This window comes from Cucurbita moschata, unplaced genomic scaffold, assembly GCF_002738365.1.
Source record: "Cucurbita moschata cultivar Rifu unplaced genomic scaffold, Cmos_1.0 Cmo_Scf00024, whole genome shotgun sequence".
NCBI lineage: Eukaryota > Viridiplantae > Streptophyta > Magnoliopsida > Cucurbitales > Cucurbitaceae > Cucurbita > Cucurbita moschata.
In genome coordinates, this window is record NW_019268540.1 from 2,743,820 (window position 1) to 2,755,220 (window position 11,401).

The 11,401-nt window shown below is 37.3% G+C and overlaps 2 protein-coding genes across 5 annotated transcripts in view; both read right to left on the reverse strand.

The window, feature by feature from the left end:
- Positions 1-6,467: 6,467 nt before the first annotated feature.
- LOC111460871 lies at positions 6,468-7,407 on the reverse strand. The gene has a single exon (XM_023104215.1). It carries the CDS (start codon positions 7,197-7,199, stop codon positions 6,675-6,677), a length of 525 nt encoding a protein of 174 aa, XP_022959983.1. The 5' UTR covers positions 7,200-7,407; the 3' UTR covers positions 6,468-6,674.
- Positions 7,408-8,633: 1,226 nt separating this feature from the next.
- LOC111460869 (CTP synthase-like) overlaps positions 8,634-11,401 on the reverse strand; it is a 7,027-nt gene continuing 4,259 nt past the window's right edge. For all 4 annotated transcript variants that reach the window (XM_023104209.1, XM_023104211.1, XM_023104213.1 and 1 more), the window contains 8 exons: positions 10,958-11,107; positions 10,777-10,854; positions 10,592-10,677; positions 10,135-10,183; positions 9,977-10,057; positions 9,737-9,830; positions 9,243-9,337; positions 8,634-8,982 (listed from right to left, as the gene is read on the reverse strand). In XM_023104209.1, the coding sequence (XP_022959977.1) occupies positions 9,273-9,337; positions 9,737-9,830; positions 9,977-10,057; positions 10,135-10,183; positions 10,592-10,677; positions 10,777-10,854; positions 10,958-11,107 (603 nt within the window). In that variant the 3' untranslated portion in view covers positions 8,634-8,982; positions 9,243-9,272. The remainder of the gene's footprint in view (positions 8,983-9,242; positions 9,338-9,736; positions 9,831-9,976; positions 10,058-10,134; positions 10,184-10,591; positions 10,678-10,776; positions 10,855-10,957; positions 11,108-11,401) is intronic.

Genomic DNA, 11,401 nt, shown 5'->3' on the forward strand with positions numbered 1-11,401 from the left:
GAAAAAAAAAAGAAAAAAGATGTTTTATTATTCGACTCGATCCAAATCAATGTCGTATTGGAATTGGATGATTATTGAGAATCATAGAATTTGTGAATAATTATTTATATTTTTAAAGAAATCAAGAAATCAAACATTATTTCCCAACAAAGGGTATTTTAGTCATTTTCTACTAATCAAAATCCCTACTATTCGTAGATGGGCTTTGGATTAGTAAACGAAAATGGGCTTTCTATTAGTGGCCCAAATAAACACCTCAAGCCCACACGTGGCCCATTATCTTCCCTCCATTCGCTCATTGAATATATATATATATATCAAATAAATTTTGTTAAATTACCATTTGACTCATCTAAATTTTAACATTTTCAACTAATTAAACTATTAGAGCTAAAATTAACTTTTTGGGTATAAAACAAAAAGTTACTATATAGTAAATTTATTTTACTAGTTAAATCGTTTAATAGGAGTGTACATTCAACCCGACAACCCGAATCAATTCAACTCGAATTTTAAGAGTTGGGTTGGGTTGAGTTATTTTTCCTGAACCCGAATTGACTCAGTTTGGTTTCGGATTCATAGTATAAAAACCTTGAATTGCTCCGAACCGAACAAAACTTATAAAATTAATTAAAAAGTTTAGCGTATTCATAGGTCTGTTACATATTCCACGCGCGAATTGAAATAATCTCTAAAAAGAACACAACAAACCAAAAAGAATGGGACAGGCCTTGCATGGTTGACCATAACATAGAGAACCAACTTTACTTATTTATGGCCACTTAGAGCCATATGCACTTTACTTTACACCATTTTAAAAGTTCAATCAAATCACTTTTTCCTCTCATCTTCGATTCTCTTTCTGATATTGATTGAAATATCTATTTATTTTACCGTTCTTTTAACATTCGACTCGACGTTTAAGCTGTTAATGATATTGTAACAACTATTTTCCCGTTTTAAAGTATCTCGAGGCTTAGAATAGGTAGACATCTCACGTGAAACGAGACGGGTTTGAAAGGGGGAGAGACAAAGAAAAAAGGGAGGTATGGAGTGTACTTAAAATGTGGGAATAATATTAGTGGAAAAGCATAAGAAATCCAGCTCTATGTAGTTATAATGGGGAAGGGAAGGTAGCCCACTCGAATAATTTTAGTCCTCACTGCACAAATTCCAATCAATGGATTTGACACCATCGTCAGAGTGGCATAGGACCAACTAATTGCTCGCTTGTCTCCTTCGTCTTTTTTGGAGTGATACGTAACAGTCTAAGCTCACTGCTAGTCGATATTGTCTGTTTTAGCTCGTTATGTGTCGCTGTCAGCTTCACGGGAGAGGTTTCTACACTGTTTCCCACCTTCTTTGTCGGGTGTAATTCAATTTCGTTAAAATAATAATAACATTCTTTTTGTAGCATTATATATCTCGTACCTGTTTTATTCCAAAATCAAACTCAATTGACCTACATGGCTAATTTATGTGAGAACATTAATACACATAATTTTATAACCAATTTGAGCATCGTTCAGTGAATACAAAACTAATTACACTTTTAAAAGTCGATGATTCAATCTTTCACTCATAATTGTTAACCAAATTTGAGCATAGTTCAGTGAATGATGGTTCAATCTTCGACTTTCACAATTGTTAGGTATCATTTAATGGATAAAGAACCAATTATAGTCTTAAAAGTTGATAATTCAATCTTCCACCATCGTAATTGTCACCTTCTTAAAACGTCAATTCAACCATATATGAAACATCGTATGCAACATTAACCTACTCATGATTGATTAAAAGATGTGAGTATTGATAAAACACAACACCTTTATTAGGGTTAGTTTCGGACGAATACGAGGGTGGCCGACATCTCATACTCACTCATCCAATTACAAAACGACACTCACAAACATGTCGTCTCGTGCACTTCAATATATATATATATATATATATATGTATGTGAAGCAATCTCATCAATCAATCTAATCAAAATCTTGAAACCCTACCAACAATAATGAGATAATAAGAAAAATAAATTCTATCATATTCCTTCCACTTTCCCTCTTTTTTACATTATGCACGACATTTTTTATTCTACGTGTGTACTATCATTTATCGTCGTTTTATAACCTCGAACTTTGATAGAAACATATCTTAAAACATATCTTGATTTAGATCTTTGTCGATCTTTTCTTTGGTATGCACATTATTGCGAGAATTCAACTCTTCTTCCACTACTATTTTCCGTTTTTTTCAATTTGAATATGGTTTTAATACGATCAATAAAGATATTATCCTCCCGATAAATCTAAATTATAGTTATGACTAATTTTCATTATTATTCGAGTTTTTCGATATAAACTTCTAACTTTCAAATAAAAGAAGCAAATATCTTAATTATTAGACTGTGTTTATATTGATTAAATAATCCAACTAAGACATTGTAAAATGTGCTACAGGAATGCTGGGCCCATAAAAGTGTAAAAACCTCTTCCTAGCAGATGCGTTTTAAAAATCTTGAGTGGAAACCCAAGTCGGGCAAACCTGAAAAATAATCCAACTAAGACATTGTAAATGTGCTACAAGAACGCTGGACCCATAAGAGTGTAAAAAACTTTCCTTCATATGCGTTTTAAAAATCTTGAGGGGAAGCTCGAGTCAGGCAAACCCAAAAAAGACAATATCTACTAGATACCCTCGAACAAAGTACGCCTCCCCTTACTTGAGGCTCGACTCCTTTTCTCTTGGAGGCATAGTTGTAAGGAGCCTCGACTCCTTTTTTTTCTTTTGGAGTCCTTTGTTCGACATTTGAGAATTCTATTGACATAATTAAGTTTAGGGCATGACTCTGATACCATGTTAGATGAACACTTTGAGCATACGCTCTCATAGCTTTTTTTTTGGGGCTTCCCCCAAAAGACGTCACACCAATGGAGATAGTATTCCTAGATTATAAACCCATGGTCATTCTCTAAATCAGCGGATGTAGGACTTTTATCCAAGAGGCTTGAGTTGTTACTCAAAATGTCTTCAAAAGGTTAGATTTAACTTATTTACTTGACGGTTTAAGTTAGGTTGATCGAATTTTTTAAGTTATCTAGACGAATTTACATTGACAGTTTTACCTGATTACTTTATCGGGTTGGGTTCAGGACGTTATAAACCATGATCCACATACATTGTATGGGGAGTAAATATTGAACAACTCCATAACTTTAATAATAAATGATGTGAGGTTATGGTCCCATTTATTGTGTACTAAGGTTGTCCTTTTTTTACATATAAAAAAGGTAACAACATGACAAACGTCTAGGTTAATAGAGTGGTTTCGTTGACCCAACTCCCACCACTTTTAACTTCACTTTTGTTTTGTTTTTTACTCTTATTTACCTTCAACCATCAATTATAAATTTACCCTCCCCTTTCCTTTCTTTCAAAAATTTACCCCTCAACGTTCCAACAAAAGTTTACCACCTTTATCGGTAGATACTGATCTAAACAGCTTTACCGTTCGATGCCATGAATAAGATTGTCCGTGCTTATGGACACATTTACAGTGTACTAAACTTGTCCTAAAGAAGATGAAATAATTAGGTAACGAATATCGATGAAATCAATTGACTGACAGCAACAGTTATAGATGTAATGATTACGACTAAACCTATGCATAGTTTAATTGGTCAAAATGCGGTAACCTCTCTTTTTAGTTTACGATAATAACGATGAAACTTTAACCTTAAAAATAGTTTTATAACAATTTGATCAATTGAGTTGGGCTCGAATTAGTAAAAAAAAATATATATAAATTTTGCTACTTCAAATATAAATTTCTTTAAGTGATATCTCACACCGTGTAGATCCAATTATGGCCAACACCGGGTATATCTCGTGGTTTTGCTTTGGGCTTCCCCAAAAAGCCTTGTACCAATGGAGAGAGTATTCTTTGTTTATAAACGCATGATCATTTCCTAAATTAGCAGATGTGGGACTTTTATCCACTTGACAGAACCGTACATGAAATTTTCACCTCATACGGTTCCTCATTCAATTCTTTCGAAGTCATTGGATCATTTTTCTCGTTCGAGAATCTCTTCTTGTCTTCCATTTTATCTCGAAGAGTGACCGGGACCAATTCAATCACGTTTTTCATTCAATTCTAATTTATAATTTAACATAATTTTAAGATTAATTCTAATTTTCCTTAAATTAAAAAAAAAAGTATAAATATAGGTACATGGGGGAGACGAGGAGACAGAGCTGAAATGTCCAATCAAAATCCCTCCTCCATTTTGAAACTATTTGGGTTCCCACTGGTGGAACACGACGACCTTCCGCCGGCCACACCCGACGGTGGCGGCGGCGACGACACCAACTCCGACTACGACAGAAAATTCCGGTGCCAATTCTGCCACCGGGTTTTCGCCAATTCGCAAGCCCTCGGCGGCCACCAGAATGCCCACAAGAGAGAGCGCCAGAGGGCCAAACGCGCCCTTTATTTCCACGCCTCAGACCACCACCTCGCCGCCGCCGCCGCCGCCGTCGCACTCCGACCGGCGCCATTTTACTCAAGCGTTTTTCCGGCCAACATTGGTGGCGGTGGTGGTGGTCATCGTGGTTATAGATTTCTGCCTCGGAGCGATAACGGTTACTTCACGGCGGCGTACGGCGGCGTATCGGCGGGTTCGGGGCGGTGGATGTTTGGGAATTCCGGGGAAGGAGGTGAAAAGGGATCAACAGATGATGTGGGTGTTGTTGATCTTCATCTTAAACTTTCCCCATCTGGTTTGTGAACTTTGATTTATGAACATCAACGCTAATTTAATGGAATTTAGATTCTTCTTAGCTTAATTATCTCTTTATTTTTTCAGTTTAACAATTAATTAATGTTAATTAATGGAAATTACATGAAAATTTTGACATAATTTAAATTGTAAATAACATATGTGAATACAAAATTTGAGAAATCCCTTTATGATTTAATAAATACTTTTACATTATTCAACTCAAAGGTTGAATTTTTCAAAATTTTGGTTTGTTTTTTCGGAGGTACTAGGAAGATTATTATAGTATTATTATGGTTATTCTTTAAGGATTTAATTCTAGCTAGGGTTTGGCTTAGTGATTTAAGGTTGTGTGGTAAGCTTTCGGTTTTGCTACTAGTTGAGCTCGTGTTAAGATGAGTAAATTTGTTAGTAGACTTGCGAGCGTCACTCCAAGAGTGCATCGTTATGTGTTGCTTAGAGAATGCGTTGTGGCGAGTGGGAGTTGGGGTGTGTTCCCCTAGATGAGACGAGTGTATGTCAAAACTATTTGTCATGGTCTAGCTGGTGAATCACTAGATATTTCACATTTATTGGGGAGGAGAACGAAACACCCTTTATAAGGATAGATGTGGACGCGCGTTTTAATGCCGATGAGAAGAAAAAGAAGGCGTGATCCTTTTTCAGATCTCCTGGTCCCTGCGAAAGAAAGGTTCCGGGAAGGGAGGATTAAGAAAATCCTATTAGACCTCTAAGCATGAAAAAAAAGGCTCGAATGGTATGATCCCTCCGCTCCCAAGAATGAAAGGGGCGATCTCGTAGTTCTTGGTCTGCGAAAGAAAGGTTCCGGGAAGGGAGGATTAAGAAAATCCTATTAGACCTCTGGGAAAAGCATGAAAAAAAAGGCTCGAATGGTATGATCCCTCCGCTCCCAAGAATGAAAGGGGCGATCTCGTAGTTCTTGGTCTGTGAAGATACGTGGTTAAGTGCTCCGTTTTATTTTCCCATTGAGGCCAAACCTAAACCTGTGCTCGAGAGATAGTTGTCCATATACTGATAAGGGATGTATGGATTCTCGAGAAGAGGGGCCAAGGTGATCCCCCGAGACCGTCCGGATCCCACAAGTGAATAGAAAGTTGGATCTACATTGGATCTCACTTGAATCGATCCATCTATCCTCTTGAGGAGAAGTTTGGTTTCAAGCCCCGGTTCAAACGGGAGAAGTAGAGGGGAAACCCAAAACAAAAATCTCAAAGAGGACAATATCCACTAGCGGTGGTGGGCTTGGGCCGTTAGAGGGATACAATATCCACTAGCGGTGGTGGGCTTGGGCCGTTAGAGGGATAATCCGGGATAATCCACAACGCATGTTTGTGTATTAAGTCATCAAGAACTATGACTCTCGATGGAAGAGAGCTTGCCGCCGTAACTTCACGTTGCATATAATGTATTGCTTGTCAAACCATGTCAAGGAAAAAGAGAGAGAAATGTCATGATGAAACTGAGAAAGATAGTGCATTTTTTATTTTATCACACCATGAGATAAACAAGATAAGAAATGATAGCGTCGTAGATGGTATTAGACACAAGCTTAATGAAGGTAGATAAGGCTTTGCCCATGACTTCAAAAGCTAAGGTTGCGTGCATATAAGTGTAAGGTGCATATACTAATTAATACTAATTATGAAATGGGAAACAATCTATTATAAAATTGGACACCAATTACAAACAGCCACAAAATGATATTGAGCCATCAATTTTTAGGGATTATCTGAGATCCTAATATATTTGATTCAAAAGGAATAATAAAATAAAATAATTGAATCCATGAAAAGATCGGTGCGAACTCCATCGCTACGTCTTCCTCCCATGCACACATATTTCATTAAAACAAGCTTCTTCTTCCTTTCCATTTCAATCGTTGCGATGTTGACGCCTCATTTGCTCGTAAAATTGCGCGATGAACTCCTCTGCCTTTGCATCGATCATCTCATCGCCTCCATTGTCGTCTTCAATGACATTTTTGTCATTGTCGTCATCGTTTCTACCATCGAGTTCTTGAAGATTGATAGCAGAAGCGTACTTACTTGTGCCAAAAGAAGAGGACCTCGAAGTACGAGTAAACGACAACGACGATGATGGTGATGATGGCGATAATGACCATGTCGTTGGCAACTCCTCTAAATTCTTCTTTGATTTCAATGGAGGCAATGACATGGGAGGGGATTCATTTCCTTGGACGTGGAGAGGGCGCATTGAGCCCACCAACCGCCGCCACACGCTCTTATCCGAGCCCGTGTCGACGGTTGCCTTCGATTTGTTGGACCGACGGCGGAGCATGAAGAGTGCAACCTTGAAGATCTTCATAACTCCGCCACTTTTCTTCTTGGCCTTGCCGGAGTCGGCGGAGGGTTCAACGTGCGGTGGTGTCGGGTCCATATAAGCTACGTGAGTGAGCGGAAGGGAGGGTCGAGTAGCCGGGGTGGTCGGAGGCCTCTCCCGGAGCAAAGGAAAAGGCAAAGGCAGAGGCAAAGACAAAAGAAGAAGCTAAGTTATAGAAGAAAGGGGAGGGATGGTTTGTTTTATAAGAAAGATGGGTTCCGCCATTTATGTGTAAATTTGGAAAGGTTTATATTTAGGGGAAAAGGGAAAGAGCCCTAAATGGAAAAGTCTTTGAATATTACATATTTAGTGGTTGAGGCTTCTCTTGTAGTTACAGGTTTGGTGAATCAAATCAAAATACTTTTTGTGGTCTCTATAATCGTTAATCCATCATTATTAATCTTAATTATAATTGAAATTTGACCATTATTTTGAGGTTAAGAAGGATTAATTTACCTAATAGCTTAGTGTTGTAGCATTTCATATCGGTATTTTGGTTGGCTCTTCTTTTGAATATTTTGAACCATTTTCTCTCGGTAATTAATAAGAAATCAAAGTTCAAACATGATGGTTGAAAGATGATTGTTGAGGATTATTGGGAGTGAGTTCTTCCACGTTGGTTAATTTAGTGGAAGATCATGGGTTTATATGTGAGGAGAGTCGTGATTTCTAACATGGTATTAGAGCTATGCCCTAAACTTAACCATGTCAATAGAATCCTGAAGTGTCGAACAAAGAATTGTGAGCCTCGATCGAAGGTGTAGTCAAAAGTGACTAAAGTGTCGAACAAAAGGTGTACTTTGTTCGAGGGCTTTAGAGAAAGGAGTCGAGCCTTGATTAAGGGAAGGCTATTCGAGAACTCTATAAGCCTCAGCTGAAGCTTATAGGGTACTTTGTTCAAGGGGAGGATTGTTGAGGATTATTGGGAGTTAGTCCCACATTAGTTAATTTAGTGGAAGATCATGAGTTTACAAGTGAGGAATACTGTCGCTCCATTGGTATGAGGCCTTTTGGGGAAGCTCAAAGCAAAGCCAGCTCAAAGTGGACAATATCAAACAATTGTAGAGAGTTACGATTTCTAACACAAATCTCTCTTAGAAGTTAGTAATCGTATAGTAATCGTATAGCATGTGGTATTTTCTCATGGAGCTCCGCCTTGTGTCTTAAGTTCATGAAGAGTCTTGGCCACTCGACGCCCCATGGCCAGCTGCATTACGGTGATCGCGAGCTCTCCTTGACGAGATGCCGATTGTCCATGTCAAGATGCAGCACCCTTATGGGGTTGATTAGGTGAGAAGTTCATAGCTGAGTTCTATGACCAAATGAAAATGCAAAGACAAATTTCATTTTCCCAATGTGAAAAGTCATTGAATAAAACAAGAATGTATACCATCCCTTGACTGCACGAGACAGAACGTCTCTAAATTGTAAAATTTAGTCCCACATTTATGTGTATTTGGTTATGAACCAAACTTACATAAAACAGAAGTAACCAAGAATAAATTTAATCAACGCATTAATTTAGGAGGGCTATCTACATAAAATGGAATGATACATAAAAAAGCCTAACTTAATAAGTAGTGTAAAACCTTTTTATACTATTTTTGTCGCATTCATAATACACACATGAAATCAAGATTCTTTTATGCTAGGGGGCAAAAAATAAACCAAAACTTCACTGGCAAATCAAGCTCTGCCACTGCCACTGCCAAGAACACAATCATCTGGATCCAACTACAGTTACTTGTATGGTATCACGTACAGCTACAGTAAAGTACCTCGTATTGGAGTTCGTCGTCATAGTACGCCTTTGACCCAGCAAAAAGAATCAAGTTCTTCTCTGCACGATAATTATGGATTGAAGGACGGTCAAATATTCAATAAAGAAATTAATTGCTGATAAGCGCCAAAGGCTGGATTTGCAAAGCTAGAAGTCCTTTCAGGGTCTTTGCAAACTTTTACAAATAAAGCTAACTTAACGAATCATTCCAACCAAGAGATAGTTAAAAGGATGAATAACTCTTAATTGCTTCTTCGGGTACATGAAATGGATCAATGGTTGGATTCATATCAATTGCTTTACACATGAAATTGTTTTACCTTGAAAGATTGTGGGAGTAAATAGTTGCATCAACTTCCATTCATTTGCTTTTCAAGATATAAGTCTAATTGCCCAGTTGCCGCCAGTATAAAACCTTCAAAAGTAGTGTTAAACGTTAATATATTAGGTCATGATTTTAATAGCGAAGATAAAAAAATGTTGTAATATAAACAAACAGATACCAACACTCATTTTGATGCTCTCACTAATCCAGGAACTGCTTCTCCAAATTATTTGATGACAAATTGACAATTGGTATAATTTGCAAATTATCAGACTTTTTCAATAGTTTAGAGATGAACAAAAATATTATTCTCCATCCAGTCACTACTCTGAACCACGTACCTCCATATATTCATGAGCCATCAAATTAGAGTGCTTCCAATAATAACAGTTGAGAGATAAATATGTTGAAAGCAATGAAAATGCTACGAGGTATGAACAGGATAAACAGGACAAGTGGACAAAGAATTCATTGTCAAATAAATTTTACCTAGAAAGACAGGTGACGGCCTCCGGGGCCGTGATTTAAATTCTGGATGAAATTGTACACCCACATAGAAGGGATGGCTTGGAAGTTCTAAAATCTGAAGAAATACATAAAATCACAAATATAGTTTACTAATTTGATTCATAACAGGAATGAACTGTATCATTTGATGACTTTGAAGAGCTGGAATGCAATTAACAACTTAATTTTGACACCTGAAGATGACTGAGAACTATCACGTACCTCCATTCTTTTTCCAGTCTCATCCTTCCCAACAAATTTCAGGCCAGCTTCTTCAAATGTCTCGATGAACTCTGGGTTTACCTGCAACATAATGATTTTGCTCATGTCACAATCATTCGCAATCATTAGACTTGCAGCCATAAACTTTAAAAACTTACCTCATATCTATGCCGATGCCGTTCATCTACATATTCTGAGTTATGATACCTATCCATCCAGGAAGAATTAAAAAGAGCAGGATAAGTACTACAAAAAACCACGGCCAAGTGCAAAAACTTTAGTTTCCCCAGAAAAAATCGCAAACGATTTAAATGCTTTAGGTTGAACTGGGGCCATAACGAAACCAGCCTTGTGTTTCTATCGGCTTGAAGAAGAGACAAGTACTATAGAAAGTTAAATAGCATATATCAGCCATAATTTCTTGTGGGCGAACAAACCATTTGCATTAGACTTCCTAATGACAATATATATTACATGGGTAAATGAGTATTCAATACAACTAACTGATGCTAATCATATAGATACTTCAAATGTAGTTTCTCCAAAAAGTAATACCAGGGTGAAGCAAACTCATCGTTAAATATTTAAACGTAAAAGAAATAAGAAATCACATACATCCTTTTAGTAATACAGTCAGCAGTCTGGAATACTGTTCTTCGAGATCCTAATCTCATAGTGCTTCCCATATGTGTCTTTGAACCCTACACATGAATGCAAAGGGAAAGAAGTCCTAACAGATAACGTTATAGAAGTAACTGAGCAGAAAGCAACATACAAATTGTCATTCAAGAAATCAGTACCTCAGGCATAAAAATGACAACAGGATACAGCGTCCCATCATCAAACTCTGTACTGTTTGCCTTTTCCCAACCCAAAACCTAAGACAAAGAAAACATAAGAGGATGGTAACAGCAACGACTGAAAGAACATGAATACAAAATAAGAAACGGAAGTTTGCTTATGAAAAAAAAAAATTCTTACACTTCCAGCGAACTCAATTACAGATATCTGCATGCCTAAGCAAATCCCCAAGTACGGAACTTTGTTTTCTCTGGCATACTTTGCAGCCAATATCATGCCCTTCACACCCCGATCTCCAAATCCTCCAGGAACTAAGACACAGGCTGCTTTCTGAAAGAATAGATTGTCAAGAAGGATCAGAAAGGCCTGAAACCAAATGCCACAAAAATCCCTCCCCCTTTGTCCAGCTTTTAAACATACCAACGTAATTTTATGATTTTCAACACTCCATTTTCAAAACCAAAATTATTGAAAATCACATCATAAAAACACATTAATTATACAACTAGAAGCCACCCTGCTTCCAACCCAGCTTTCCAAGGAGAGATGTTTATATAACCATTCCTCCCTCAACAGAATTGGCTGCTTCAGAAAATTGAACAAAAAAAAAAAAAAAAAAACCCC